Source organism: Talpa occidentalis, unplaced genomic scaffold (assembly GCF_014898055.3).
Source record: "Talpa occidentalis isolate TD23 unplaced genomic scaffold, MPIMG_talOcc4v2.1 talOcc4.14, whole genome shotgun sequence".
Lineage (NCBI taxonomy): Eukaryota > Metazoa > Chordata > Mammalia > Eulipotyphla > Talpidae > Talpa > Talpa occidentalis.
Window position 1 is genome coordinate 71,990,083 of NW_023601433.1, and position 16,303 is coordinate 72,006,385.

At 38.3% G+C, this 16,303-nt stretch overlaps 1 protein-coding gene across 4 annotated transcripts in view; it reads left to right on the forward strand.

Moving 5' to 3' along the window:
• The window catches only part of GRK3 (G protein-coupled receptor kinase 3), a 149,678-nt gene that overhangs the window by 84,901 nt on the left and 48,474 nt on the right, over nt 1-16,303 (forward strand). For all 4 annotated transcript variants that reach the window (XM_054695199.1, XM_054695198.1, XM_037510780.2 and 1 more), the window contains 3 exons: nt 5,257-5,358; nt 7,031-7,105; nt 11,766-11,827. In XM_054695199.1, coding sequence (XP_054551174.1) covers nt 5,257-5,358; nt 7,031-7,105; nt 11,766-11,827 — 239 coding nt within the window. The remainder of the gene's footprint in view (nt 1-5,256; nt 5,359-7,030; nt 7,106-11,765; nt 11,828-16,303) is intronic.

A 16,303-nucleotide genomic window follows, 5' to 3' on the forward strand; every position in this document is an offset into this window, starting at 1 on the left:
TGTACATTTTTGATTGTTATGTCTTTTCATATGATATGTCACTTTCGCTGTAATAGTCTGTCTTGAAAATGACCTCTGTAGATATTAATATAGCCATTTTAGTCTTCTGTGTTTAGTGCTTTCAGATACATTTCTCCTGTACATTTTCAACAATATGTACAGTATATTTCTTTTAAACACATATGAAAGTGTCTGACTCTTCTCTCATTATGATGATCTCTGCCTTTAGTGGAGTAATATTAGCTAGTGTGTTTAGCCTTTGTGGGCTGCGTTAAGTTTATTGATTGGGCCATTTTTTCTTAAAATGTTTTGTCTACTTCAATCTCTATTTCCTCCTTCTGGGACTTCAATTACTTTGTTTGATTTTTAATATTATCTTAAATATTGCTGATGCCCTGTTAAATTTATCCCCCAAATATTTTTTTCTTTCTGTTCTTCAGATTGGATCATTTCAATGGACCTGTCTCCCAATTTATTGAGTCTTTCTTTTGACATCTCTAGTCTGCTATTATGTCCATTCACTTAATTTTTATTTCAGATATTATATTTATGTTTTACTTCTCAAATTTCTTGTTTCTTCTTTTCCTAGTTTTTTTAATGCTGCTATTTTCTAGCTGTTTATTCATCACATGCACATTTTCTTTGAGTATAGTTATGTGACTGCATTAAATCTTTGTCTGATAATTCTAACATGTCAGTCATTATAGATTGGTATTCATTGGTGGTCTCTTCTCTGACATATGAGCCACATTTCCCTCATATGCAGGGAAGTTTTCTTCATACAAAGAATAATTTTAGATTGTATCTTATACATTGTGACTAATATACTATTGGAACTCTAAATTCTATATGCTTTCCCAAAGGGTATTTTTTTTTTGTTTTAGCAATTAACTTGGATTACTCAAACTCCATGCTGTTTTGGCTTACAGTGGGTCATAGCTGATTCTTGTTCTCTTCTTTTAGTCTTAGCTGGAATGCTTTGGGTCTGCATGGCTTACATGTCATTTTGGGGTCCATCAGCAATTTTGATGAGTTTATACAATGAATTTTGAAGCTTCCCTTCTCTAGCTCTTTATTTTCATCAATATCCTCCCTTACTGTCTAACGTCTTGTCTTTGATACCCCTTCCTTTTACCTGTGTACTTTTGGTCACTCTGCAATGCTCTAGTGCAGCTGTGTTTTATGTATTAAAGAATTTGCAGTTATGTTCTCAGAGGATTTATCTTTTAGGAATTAGTTGGCTATTGCTTGAAGCAGATCCTGGGTTTGTGGTATATTTTGAATGTAAAGCCAACATGGCTGATGAATATGTGGTCGGCACTAGTATAAACAAGATGGTGGTAGTGATTATTGTTCATTTTTGGCTTAAACAACTGGAAGGGTGATTTTACTCATTTTTGTGGGAAGGAAGACTAGGAGAAGAGCATGTTTGACTGGGATAGAGAGGGTGTAGAACTGTCAAATAGGTAGTTGGATATTTAGAATCTGGATCTTGGGGAGAAGTGAGTCCTAGAGATCCAGATTTAAGCCATCAGAATATAATTGGTATTTGAAACTGCGGGACTCAGTAACTTTACTTAAGAAAACTATAGCAGTACCATGTTCTGAGGCACAAAAGTGTCTAGAAGTCTAGTGGATGAGGAAGAACTACTAAGGGAAATTGAGGAGGAGGAACCAGTGTGACAAGCTCCTGGGAGTGTAGATCACAGACATCAGAGAAGAAAGTTCCAGAGAAGGCAGGAGTGGACAACTGATTTGAATACTGTTGAGAAGTCTGAAACTAAGGGCAAAAGAGAGACTCTTAATTGGGTGGGGCAGAGACCATCAGTGACTTGACTAGAACATCTCACAAGAACGATAGAGAAACAGGAGGCAAGAAAGTGGAGACCACATCAGCTGTGGACCAAATTGCTTGCTCTTTGAGCTTGAATTATTTAGGCTGCATGTTCAGTTGTAACTTTATAACTTCCGAAGCAGAATGGGAACTCATGATTCACTGTCTATCATTGATGATGTTGCCTCTGTTCTGCTGCTGGGAAGACTTTTCATCTGCCTGCTCAGGTTACCTGGACAATCTAACTGCAAGAGTTAGAGGTGGCATTTTCTGTGTGTCTGCAGCAATAAGACATATTGTTTAAAGCTAATTAATAGTTGACAACATGTCTTTAATTAGTGGCCTTACTGATAATGGAAAGTGAAATCTGAGCTATAGCCATAGATACTTTAGGTTCTTACTTTGCCAACTAAGAGTTTCTTTTTTTTGTTGCTCAGGGTAGAATTTGTGAGGCACAAGTTTCTTAATGCAGCCATTTTTGTGGTTCACAGTATCATTTGCCTAAGAAACTAGAATTTTCTGTGTTGTCAGATTCTGACAGCTCATGGGAAACTTCCACAGAATCAGCATTTGTTTACCAGGTGTCAATTTGCTTAATATTGGCCCCTGGAACATAGACTTGTGTTTCTTTACACATTGTTTTCAAATATAATAACTCCATGAAGATTTATTATTGGGCTTCTTTCCACTCACAGTCTATTTTACCTTAGCATCTGGCTTTAACCTTTGCGTCTGGCCAAAACAAAACACAAAAGAAATCAATCAAGCCAGAATCCTATGTTTATTTTCTGATGCCACCTCAGAGTTTAGTGCCTGGCTCTGTTGCTTTGCTGCCACGTATTTGCATCTGGCATGGTGTTGAACTCTTTATTTTTTTATTTATTTATTTTTTTTTATTAAATAATAAATTTTATTTTTATATTCCCCATACAACTGCACATGCCCCATTCTGACCCCAATCCCTCCCCTCCCGGCCCCCACCCCCCAAAAAGTGTCTCTGGTTCATAGTTTTTTGTTGATTTTGATTTTCACTTTCTTATAGTTATTCTTTTTCCTGATCCCTTATTTAAGTTTTCTAGATTCCTGCTATGAGTGAGACCATCCGGTATTTTTCTTTTTCTTTTTGGCTTATTTCGCTGAGCATGATCCCTTCCAGCGCCATCCATGTTGCTGCAAATTGCATGTGTTTATCTTTTTTGAATGCTGAGTAATATTCCATGGTATATATGTACCACATCTTCTTGATCCAGTCATCTATTTTTGGGCATTTGGGCTGTTTCCAAAGCTTAGCTATTGTAAATAGTGCTGCTATAAACATAGGGGTGCAGGTGTTCTTTGGAATGGATGTTTCTGTGTCCTTTGGGTAAATACCTAGGAGTGGAATTGCTGGATCATATGGAAGCTCTATGTTTAGTAGGTCCAGAAATCTCCACACAGCTCTCCATAGTGGTTGGACCAGTTTGCATTCCCACCAACAGTGCAGAAGAGTTCCTTTTTCTCCACAACCTCGCCAACATTTGTTGTTGCTAGTTTTTTTAATATGTGCCATTCTCACTGGTGTAAGATGGTATCTCATGGTAGTTTTGATTTGCATTTCCCTGATTACAAGTGATGTTGAACATTTTTTCATATGTCTGTTGGCCATTTGCATTTCCTCTTCAGAGAAGTTTCTTTTCAGCTCTTCTGCCCATTTTTTGACTGGAATATTTTCTTTGTTGTTGTTGAGTTTCATCAGCTCTTTGCAGATTTTTGTGATCAGTCCTTTATCATTAGTGTTGGGTGCAAAAATGTTCACCCAGTTGGTGGGGTTTCTCTTTGTTTTTGTTATTGTCTCTTTTGCTGTGCAGAAGCTCTTTAATTTGATGTAGTCCCATCTGTTTATCTTTGCCTTCACTATCACTGCTTTGGGTGATGTGTCTGTAAAGATGTCTTTGATATGCAAATCACGTAGTGTTTCACCTATATTTCCTTCTATGTATTTTATGGTTTCAGGTCTTATGTCTAGTTCTTTAATCCATTTTGAGTTGGTTTTTGTGTATGGTGTGAGGTAGTGGTCAAGCTTCATTCTTTTGCATGTAGCAACCCAGTTTTCCCAGCACCATTTATTGAACAAACTTTCTTTGCTCCAATGCATAGTCTTTGCTCCTTTGTCAAAGATTAGTTGACCATAAATCTGTGGGTTTATTTCTGGATTTTCTATTCGATTCCATTGGTCTGTATGGGTGTTGAACTCTTTAGACCTGTTCTCTTGCATTAAGTTAGAATGGTTATATCAGGTCTGATGGTTATGCCAACATTGCTGGATTGACTCTTCCTTTAAACAACCTTTTCCTTTTGGATGGGGTATCAAACTATCCCAGACTGCCTGTTTCTATGTAAGTTCTATTATCTGTTCCAAGAAGACTCTATTACAGACATGTGAATTTCATCTTGGTGTAGCATTGATGATATTTCAGGGCCATCAAGATGATCCCAGTAATTCCTCAACTAAGCCTCACATGGGACCTCAGTATTTCATTACACTGATGATTTCTGCTACAGTTTTCCTACTAGCCCCATATTTCATTTGTGTTTTCATTCTCTTTATTTTTCATAATTTTTACTGAGGTAACCTTGGGCCACAACGCTATACATGGTTTAGAAGCAGAGGATCACACCACTGCAGAGTTAAAAATATTTCTGCAAATAAATAAAAACACAAGTTTGACACTAAATCTTCTATTATTGGTTTAGAATGATTGGGGCGGTTTCCACATATAGCAACTATTTCTAGAGCACGTTGTATTATTTGACCTATCTTAACATTGGTCAGATTACCTTCTCTGAGTTAGCAAATGACATGATTTGTAGTAATCTCTTTGATAATATTTGTTTAGTGCAGTTGGGGTTCCAAGCCTTAAAACCAACACTTTTATCTGTGGATTAATGCCTTTCCAAAATGTTTAGTTGACTTTTAAAAATTTCTTTGCTGGAAACCTGGCAATTGTTTTTCCTGTTAGTTTTGTGACACTGTTGTTGAGTGGGAACAATTCCTATTATAACTCTCAGAACTGAATTACAGCCAAATTTGAACTATTTGTGCTTTGGAGAGGAGAATTGGCAAGGGTGAGTGATCCATGGCTGGTATATTGTAAGATAATTGTAACCATAGCGATATTTGTTTCCTAATATTGTGTTTCTAAATTTAAAGGATGAGGTTCATCATAGGAAAAAAAATCCATTTGTATGTTTCAAGTTGAATTTAAATTATTCCAACTTGATTATTACAACATGAGAAGTAGTTGTTTCCTGTGGAATAGGCAGTTCGGTAATTTGCTTGATCTCATGTGGAAGTGGTTTTTGCCTGGGCAAATGATATCTTTTAATAAAGTTTAGTTTCTAGAAAGACATACCTACCATTGTTAACTTTTAAAAAAATCTAGATAAAAGAATATGAAAAACTTGAGAATGAGGAAGATCGCCTTTGTAGAAGTCGACAAATATATGACACCTATATCATGAAGGAGCTGCTGTCTTGTTCTCATGTAAGTATGTCTTTTTGTTCTATTATGATGAGTAAATAAGAGACAACTTCCAGTGTCTTCAGGATTAACATAAAATAGAAGGAAGATGTTGAAAAATTAGGCAGTATTCATCCATGGTGGAATCCATTTTTTCTGTCACAAGTTTGCTGATAACACTGATCCAACATCTGTTGCTTCATATACCCTTCTTATATTTCCAAAAGGAAATAGTTTCACTGCAAAAATTCATGGACTAATATAGCTAATTCAGATCAATGGAGCAAAGATTGCTCTCAATTCTAGACTTTCTAAAGGATATTAGGCTTGATTATTTTTAATTTAGCTATATTTAACAATTAGGCTAATCAAACATTGATAAATGTAAATTGTAAATGTTTTCTTTGAATTAACAAGGAAGGTTGTAATTATTAAGTTAATTTTGTTCAGTTGTTAAATGATTGAAGTAATTTTTTTCCCTTGTAAATCAGATAAGCAATCTAATCCAATCATTAGGATAAACTAAGTTCCTAGGAATTTATTTCATCAGAAATGAGTGGAATAATTAGTGATGAAAATTTACCATGTAATGTCTTTGACTTAAGGCTCTCTTCCAAAGAAGTGGCCTAACAGCCCTGGCCTGCTGTGTTCAATGCAGTATCCATTAGCCACATGTGGCTATTTAAATTTAAACTTAATTAAAATCAAGTGGAGTTAAAAATCAATTCCTCAGTTCCTCAAGAGCCACATTTCAAGTGCTGTATAGTCACATGTGTCTAATGACTCCTGCTCACCAGCACAAAAATGCATTTCTGCCATCACAGAGTCTGTCTGATTGGACAGCTCTCATCATGATATATGGTAGTGCTTTAATATGTATTCTGCTGTGAACAGTTTTTACTGACATTTGAATTACTTGCTGAAGATGACATGCTGGTAACATAGCTTGCTTAACAGTTCTTTGGACTCAACTCACTATTAAAAAGAACTCCTAAGCTGCAGCTAACTGTGGGTGCTCTGTGTGCCTTGCTGCCTTGCTAGAGAATGACTGACCCTTGGAAAATGCTAGATAGTCAATGGGAAAGTATCTGCAAACTTAGTTTTCATGTAGCTCAGCAATTTATCGGGTTCTTGGCAGCCAGGTGAACTTTTTAAGCCTTTTTTCTAATTGTGCTCTGCTAAAGAAGATGCAGTTTGCAGTTTTGGGGGAGGGTAGAATTTGTAATTCTTACCAGTGTAAGTTCCATTCTTTTAGCACCAATTTCCCTCTGCTGCTTCCCGCTGCAGGATTGTCCTTTAACCTGCAGCCTTTTAATGCAGTGGCTGAGCTTTGTGTTCCCGGCATTTAGTTCTTAGGCATATTTTCAAGCGCATTTTCTCTTATGTAGTAGACATTTCACATTTTTAATGACACCATTATCAGTTACGGGTTATGTGCATTTAATAAGATGATGGTAGGACACTTTACACTTTTTAAAAGACAGCAATCTTGAACCCTTGTGGGATTAGATATAGCAATGAAGTGTCCCTGTGCTCATCAGCCTTCTCAACCGATTTTTCAAAACTACATATAATTGCCGCAGGTGACTGTTTTGCAGTTGTGTTAGAGTACCTGTTGTGAGGCTATGTAATGTACAAAAGTTTGTTACATTTTATATTTGTGGAAAAAAAAAATTGTTTTTGATTTTTTTAAAAGCCGTTCTCAAAGCAAGCTGTAGAACATGTACAAAGTCACCTGTCCAAGAAACAAGTAACATCAACTCTTTTTCAGGTAAGACAAAATTATTTCAAAATGAACATATCTAATTTTCTTAACAGTCGGACTGATGACACTTTCTTTGCATGTGTGAATGTGCTAGAGGAATTGATGTGGAAGACTGTATTCTTTTTTTTTTTTTTAATCTTTTTTTTTTTAAATTTATTCAAGCACTGGGTACAGTCAGAAGCATGGTGAGCGTGAGAGAATTCACCAGAGCCAGAGTGGGGAGTAGAACAGGCAGAAGGACAGAAGTACACTGCTGAGGGGAGCAGCAGGAGCGGCAGGAGAGGTCTGCGCGCCAAGTGGGACCCTTGCCGGTGGCTGGCCGGGGATCAAACTGGCGATGCAGAGGCTGAGGGCAGCTCTGCAGCCCAGCGCTCAACCGCTGCGTCACCCAGGAGGCCCTGGAAGACTGTATTCTTGTCTGGAGGTCTTTCTAGAACAATTTAAGCTTAATATCGCATGTCTTCTCATTTAAATGTGTGCTCTTATATGAACATCCTTTCTAAAGACGTTTCTGAAAAAGGTCACTGGAGCTTTCTAATAATAATATTTTCTATAAATCAATTAAGACAAGACATTGGAGGAAATAGCCTTTTCCCATTTGACATTCCAATTACCTGTGACAAGCAGGGACTTTACAAGGTGCTTTTTTTTGTGGTAGAGATGTTGATGCTGATTGTAGTTATTCTCCAAATGAAGCAGATTCAATTCCAATAGCCAAGAGTGAACATTTGAATGACCTTGTTGAAATGACCTTCCTCAGTCATGACTGAGGGAATTGGATTTTTTGCTTTGGTCATCATATCTTGAATATAACACGGTTATATAGATTTATATTACAAGACTTGGAAAATCAAACTCATAACTAGAGGGCCTCTGTATTTGCTGCTCTTGATTTCTTCTCCTCCCTGAAACCTTTTCCATCCTTTGTGTTTTCTACAAAGGTGGCAGCTTGCAAAGACATGGTCAAATTTGCATGTGGATAATGTACTTATATTTTAAAGAATTATATAAAATATGAGAGAATGACAAATACTATAATGATTTTCATGAATTAAAATAATTTATCCTTTTCTTGGATTACTTAGTTATGTGCAGAGGGGTAAATTGAGTTTTACTTTGGTGCCTTACAAGAGGAATCATTTATCTATGCAAAATAAATCTGATTATTCTATTGAGCAAATGATAGATAGAACTTTGACTACAGTAATAAGTTGGGTGTTACCTTTCTGCCAAAATAATTAGATGGATATTTCTGAAAACAGAGGAGCTGTATGTTTAGTCTTGTTGGTTATAAACTTTAAACCTGGGCTCTGAATTCTTTTGCACTTGTTCTTGCTTCCATCTGTTCATCTGTGAGTGGAAATGTCCATTGGGCTCTCCTCAAAGTGGGTATTAAGAATTCAGTGAGAAAGGTGCACATGGGTTGCTTTGCATCTGGCCTGCCGATCACACTATCTTTGTGAGTTAGCGCTTGTTAGATCCTTCAGAAAGTGCAGTGTGAGAATCTGCTTTTTGTTGTCTCCCTGATATTTTAGTGTCAGAATTTCAGTTTTCAGTTGACTAGGAAATCGTTCATAGTCAATCACATTTAATACTGTTAAATTATATCTCGTAATATATGGATTTTACAACTTTGATATATTGACTTTTCCTGTAGTGTAAGTAATGTTTTAAAAAATAGGTGCATGAAAGACCAACAAAATTCTTTCCATGTCTTCAAGGAATATGCATTTAAAAGTACTTTAAAAATATTGATTTATTCATTTAAGAAATGAATGACAAATTCTGGTAAAATAGACAAATAGAATAAGTGGTAGTGTCATTCTTTTTTTTTTTTAAAGATTTATTTATTTATACAAGAACTGGGGTAAAGGCCAGATGTGCGGGAGTGGGAGAGTGAGAGGATTCACCAGAGACAGAGCGGGGAACAGAACAGGCAGACTGACCGAAATACACTGCTGAGGGGAGCAGCGGGCTAGACAGGAGAGGTCTGCTGCGCCATGGGGTATCTCCCCTGGCCTGTCGCACTTGAACCCGCACTGCAGAGGCCATGGACAGCCTCGTAGCGTTGTGCCCAGCCGCCTGCGCCACCATGGAGGCCTGGTATTCTTATTTATGAAGGTCAAAGAAATAGTCATTATTAAGTTGATTAAAATAAGGAGTGTATTAACTACAATTCAGGGTAATGTGCTATTAGAACATAGGAATTATGGTACAACCACAAAGTTGGAAGAGTTCTCTGAGTTGAAATCCCCCCCTGGGCCCCCACCCAGCTTTGTGGAGATAGAATTAAGCAAAACTTGCAGATGATTTAAGGTGTATAATGTGATGTTTTAATATAGGTATAAATTGTGAAATGACCATCAACTAATTAACATGTTCAGCACCCCACATAGTTTGGTGGTTTGTGTTTTATTTTCTGGCATGTTCTACATTAAATTTCCAGAACTTATTCATCATGTAATAATGGAACTTTGTACCCTTTGACCAACATCTCCCAGCAGCAGCCGAACGACCTGACAAATGGCTCACATGCAGCTCAGGGTCTTTGCCTCCCCTGCCAGGCTGTAACAGCAGCAAAACCAGGAACAGTTTCAATAACTCAGCTGCTTGCAAAGCCTTCAAACTTTCCTCTCTGAGGTTGGCTGCTGGAAGCCCCTCTGCGTCCTTCAGAGGCCTGCAACAGCCTTCTGCAAGATTAGTGTGGTGGGGGCCAAAATTGCTGACCCCGGAATCGCTGAAGATTTAAAAATGCTGGATCTCAAACACTGAATGCTGGGTCCTGCTCCTGCAGTCCCTTATATATATATATATATATTTTTTTATCAGATTCCCTGCCCCAAAATGCAATACTTTATTAGCATTTTCCCTGGGACTGTCTATCCTCACCAGCACCCCCTCCAGGGGGCACCATTTGTAATAATCTTTGGCTTCAGCCACCAGTAATGGTTCTACTATGGGACCCTGACTTTTGCACTGCTTACTTGGCATATTTTATGGTTCTCTCTGTTGAGTTGTAATGTGATGTGTTCTATTTTGTTTAAAAAATTTCTAGTGACCTTTTTCTTTTATTAGCAGGAAGCATGGACTATTTAATAAAATATAAAAAAAACTATGAATCAACATAATGGTTTTTATAAATGGAAATTCTGTGATATACAAATTCAGTCTTTTCATAGATCTTTGACCTCTTGATTTGATTCATCTTTTGATCAGTCTTTTGATCTTTCCATCTTTTTGAACCTCTTGAGACTTGTGGTCCTTGGTTTTTCACATCTAGAGGACTGGGTTAAGGTAGATATTGTTTATCATCTTGGAATCTTATAAGTTGAGAGCTGAAAGAGCTTCCCCAAGCTAGTTGAGCTTCCCTCTTACCAAGGCAGGAACAAAGTTCATTTGGTTGTAGTGACCAGTCCCAGTGCCCTGCCCACAACAGACCCACAGTCGTGTAAGGCAGTGGAGGCTACCTTAGCTGTGAGTCTCCTTTCTGGTGCAGGAAGTAGGACTTCCAGAAAAGCTGTGGTTGTCTTACTGCCTCTGTCTGGTTGCTATGTCTTCAGCAGACTTCCTAATCTTGTCACTTGCTTTGTATTATTCCATGATCTGGCCTGCCCTTTTTTTTTTTTTTTTTTTGCAGTTTTTCAGAGTAATATATGAAGACACAAAAAATGTTAAACTGGCAGCATTTAGTGTAGGGTATTAAAATACTTTTAAAAACTATTTAATTGACTCTAGGCTGAATTGTGAAATATTAGCATTTGATATATATATATATATATATTTCTTGATTTATAGTTCATCACATGGAAAAGGAAAGTTTATGCCATTTACTTAGTAATATACAAAGTGGCATGAAATTGAAGAGGATTGTTCTCCATGAGAGGAACAATGCACACGTGAGCCAAGGGCCCATGAACTTGCTCAGAGACCTGGGGAATGCACCGACTCATAAGGCCACTGTGTCCTTAAGTGTCAGGTGAAGATTGGGATTAATGTTCCCTCCTGGTTACCTTTAATTCTATGGTTCTAAGATAGAGAAAATCATTAAGTAAAATGGTTATTTTAAAAACTTTTATTCATGGTTTTCTTAACTTTTAGTCTGTAAAAAATCAATTTTTATAATTAAAATGATCATAATTAATACTAATGTAATTAGCTAAGTAATATAATTAACTTACAGTATATGCCACATAATGTACAGGGTCCATTAAAAAAATGAAAATGTGGGGTCCCTTGTTCAGAAATTATTAAAAATTTCCAGATGGTGACAGCAAGGCCCTAAGCCAACCAATGGGCTCTTCTAAGTATGAATCCTTCATGGCTTCATGGTTGGCAGGCCCATGAAGCTAACGCTGCTCATTTAAGAAATGGCTGTGACTTGACAGAGCCATGCTACACAGCAGGGGTTAAGGGACAGGCAGGACAGACCTGTTCCAGCCTACCTAGAGTGGGCCACTGAGTGGTGTTGATAAGTACTAAGTAAATAATCATGATGAGGAATCTGTTAGTGAAGATTGGACAAATGCTAACAAGGACTAGACAAAGATGCTGTGGGGGGGGCACTTAATTGGGAACCTCATCTAGTCAGAAGCTCACCCACGTGTGTGTTTTTTACTTAATATGTTCCTATTTATGCAGTGTGGAATTTCTTTTCCATCCTTTCCAGCCATATATAGAAGAAATTTGTGAAAGTCTTCGAGGCAACATTTTTCAAAAATTTATGGAAAGGTATGAAACTTTGTATATAAAATGTTATGCTCTGTAGGTATACATCATTTTATTTAAGAAGGCTGTTCCTTACACCATATGTTAATTTATTCTTCATCATGTGTTTTTTGTATTCTGTGTCAGGTTTTATGGTAGACCATTTCCTTAACACTTAATGTTGTAACTTAGGATTTGTGTATCTTAAAGTTTCTCTGACCTTTAGTTTTCAGCTTCAAAATTGGCTAAGATTTAAATAGACTAAGGAATCTTAATATTAGATGTATTTTATTAGGCTACCTTTATTAATGCAAGCACGACCCTATAATTTATCTAATTCATTTTTCGGATTTTGAAACCATATCCCCCGGAGTAGGACACGATGGCACTTGATCCTTTATGTAGTAGAACTCTGGGTATAGGCAAATATCTGTGTTTTTTACACACACATGCGCGCACGTGCGTGCATGCACACACACACCCACATACACACACACTAGTATACATATTGATTATGTTCCTTTGGGTTACTCAGATTATAGAACATGTTTGTCATGCTAAAGAACTTCAGTGATGCCTATAAAAGTTTTCAGCTCATAAGCTTGTTGGGTACCCAACAGTCAGTTCTTCAGTATTTTGAGTATTCCTCTGTGATAATGCACTATTTAAATCAGACTTTCTGAAACTGAATCTGCATTCACACTGACTGTTCTTTCCCCCATAAATTCAGCAAATTTCTAGACAATTGACATGCTGATTGTGTCTCCTTGCTGGAGCAGCCTGCAGCTGTTCAGTAATTGCCCTTTAAGAACAAATGCTGCTTCATTGCAGCTTTTTTCTCCACATATACAGAAATAATTAAAAAAAAAAAAAGAAACAAAACCCCAAAACATTGTGTTGTGAATCTTCAAGAGTTCAAGATAATTTTATCATGGAGTAGAGTCAATACTTTGGGAAACTAATATTCATACTCATGATTACACTTTTCTGAGTAAGAGCAAAAATTTGCCAAAAAAGCAACTGAATCCATCTGAGGCGGTGGGTGGGTTACAAATTCAGAACCACATCCACTGCTGTGGATTCTAAGATCTGACTTTTCCCAACTCTTGGATCAACCTAACTTTTATGCAATCCCTGGGGAAGAGAGGAGAGGAGGGGATGGTGATTAAAATTGGGGCAGGTGTCTCCTCAAGTGTGTGCCTTCACTAGTCAGCAGGTAAACCTGCAAAGTTTGTCTTTTCTCCCACTGAGTTAGTCATTCACTGTTATTGTCTCAAGAAATGCAAGTGAAGTGGCTGGCATGCACACTGGATTTTCTGAAGCAGTGACCATTTTATGTAAATGAACTCTCTTTAAAGTCAATTTATTTTTATACCTTTTTTGGGTTTCATTTTATGCTAAAACATCCTCCAATTAGAATTAAAAAAAAATCCATTGTCAGACTAAGAGTTTAGTTTTGGTTTTGAAAGGTGCTGCCCTCCCACTTCAGGAGCACCCACACTTTCTAAGGGCTTCCCATTTATGGCAGTTTCTCTGTGGCCACACTGCAGTCTGATAATAAAGTGGAAGTCTTCAGTAGTACAGGGCTCCTTTCTCCCCCTTCCCCTGAGGCCAGAGGCCAGGCAGGGACACAGGGCTGTTTCAGGTGGGACTGAGTCCCAGAGGAGGCATTCCACCCTTCCAGATGAGGCCTGTGGGCTGTGTTCAGAGAGTAAACTTCAGCTGCTTAGGAACCAAAAGCCAGACTCAGAAGTCATAATCAAAAAAAAAAAAAAAAAGGCTTACCCCACCCCATCCTTACTGCACCAGTCATTTCTATATCTTTAGCCTCTGGTCTTTCCTCTGGTACCCTTGTAAGTTGTCTGCAAGGACTCTGGCTGTCCAAAGCCCTTGATTGCCCAGGCCCTACTTTGCTCTCTGCCAAGAAGTACCCATTCCAGTAACTAGGTCTTGCTAGAAATAGCATTCAAGGAATCCCGTGGATACTCCACTGAGCCTGCACACCTAGGGGCCATGTGTACTTCCCAAAGAAGAATTTGTTACACCAGATCTGTATTCAGTGGACAAACTGTGTTCTTGAGGATATTCTTTTCTCAGGGGAGAGGTGGTTTGGAGGGACAGAGTGTGGGCTGGGAGTTAGTGCTCCTGGACTTGTGACTTGGAAGGCATTTCTGTGGTTGTTAACCCTCCCCAGCTAGTTTGCAAATTTGTAAAATGTGCTAGACCTCTGCCCATTATCACAACTCTGGACTCCAGAGTCTGTGAGTCAAGGGTAGTCCAGCACAGGGAATTTCACAGTCCTGGATTTATAAATGCAGAGTACACCCCAACATGATTTGCTTTTTGCACTCACTGTAATTTGAAAAAGCTATTTGAATTAACTTTCAGAAACTCTCAAAATATAATTTCGTTTTATTAAGCATGTATATCAGGAGGATCAATAAAACATTTTGATTCATTGAAAAGAGATGTTATGTAATTACAAAGAATTGTTTGCTGTTGATTTCCAAGTTGATATTAGGCTCAGAAATATTTTTTAGAAGATAACTATGAGGCATATTAAAAGAACCCTTCAGGGAACTGAGATATTTGCATGCCTTTAAAACATTCTGTTATAAAGCCAGTTGCCCCTATAAATTGCACTTCATGAGAACTCCCTCCTCTCCTCCTCCCTTCTCCTCCTCCTGCCTCTCTCACCTTCCCTCCCCCCTCCCTCCTTCCCTTTTCCTTCCTTTTCTTTCTCTTTCTTCATTCATTCATTTTTTCATTTTTTAATGATAGGTAACTTCATTTTCTATTATTTTTATTTTTATTTTTTTAAGATTTATCTATACAAGAACCGGGGTACAGGCCATATGTGTGGGAGGGTGAGAGGATTCACCAGAGACAGAGCAGGGAGCAGAACAGGCAGACTGACGAAGTACACTGCTGAGGGGAGCAGTGGGCATGACAGGAGAGGTCTGCTGCACCATGTGGGACCCTCGCCGGTGGCCGGGGATCGAACCAGCACTGCAGAGGCTATGGACAGCTTCACAGTGTGGTGCTCAACCACCTGAGCCACCAGGGAGGCCCTTCTTATTTTTTTAATTTTTGTCTAGAAGAACTAGAGTGTACGCTAGAGGTACAGGGGGTGAGAGGATTCACCAGAGACAGAGCAGGGAACAGAACAGGCAGACTGAGGAAATACACTGCTGAGGGGAGCAGCGGGTGAGACAGGATAGGTCTGCTGTGCCATGTGGGTTACTGTCTGGCCAGGGATCAAACTCAGGCCATAGTGGTGATAGTGCTTACCCTTATGCCAATAGGGAGGCCCCATTCATCCATTTATTAAGAGAAGTGAATACTGTGTCTATGTAAGGGATCATGTCAGGGACTAAATGAGATCCATCATTTACCAAAGATTCTTTGCTTTTAGAAAACATTTCTTTTGAAATTTTTTTAAATTTTCAAATTTTGAAGGCAGGTTGTCTTTTTAAAATAGATATGGGAATACATGTTTTTCTGTATGGATAACAAAACACATAGTCGATGACTTGTAAGAGCATAGTCTCACCATTATGACTTTTTTTTTAAAAGATTTATTTTATTTATTTATACAAGAACCAGGGTACAGTCAGAAGCGCAGGAGGATGAGAGGATTCACCAGAGACAGAGCGGGGAACAGAACAGGCAGACTGACAAAATACACTGCTGAGGGGAGCAGCAGGTGCAACAGGAGAGGTCTGCAGCGCCATGTGCGACCCTCGCCATCCAGCTGGGATCGAACCAGCACTGCAGAGGCTGCAGACAGCTTCATAGCACGGCACTCAGCTGCCTGCACTAGCAGGGGAGGCCCGCCATTATGACTTATTGCACCACCTGATTGTAGTCTGTGGGTTTCTCTACTATACTCTTTCTATCCTTGAGAGGCAGTACTTGATCTGGACTTCCACTCAGCTTCACCCATTCTCTCCCTGTGACCTTGGGCAAGACTTGGTCATCCCAGCTATAAAATGAGAACCATGCAGTTGTTGGGAGGACTACCTGAGCGGGACCTGGCACATGATATGTACTGTTTAAGTGCTGTTTCACTTGCAATTATTTGTAAACATGACTTTTTTGTTACTCGGAGCTGCCCTGACCAGTGCAGTAGCCAGTCACCACACGTAGCTTTTGAGCACTTGAAATGCAACAAGTCTGAATTAGAAGGTGTTGTCAATGTGAAATGTATACCAGAGTCTAAAGACTTCATATTAAAACAAGAATATAGACTATCTCATTAATAACTTTATATTGATTACATGTTAAAATGATAATGTGTTTGATGTATTGGGTTAAATAGAATGTTACTAAGACTAAATCACACATAGGGTTCATGTTATCCTTCTATGGGACACTGCTAATTCAGATTAAAATATCATGACATACAAGTAAAGGAAATGCTTGAAGTCTGGTGTCATAAAGTAAAGCCACAAATACTGATACTGTGAAAAAATGTTTTCAAAAACTTGCTTCTTTCTA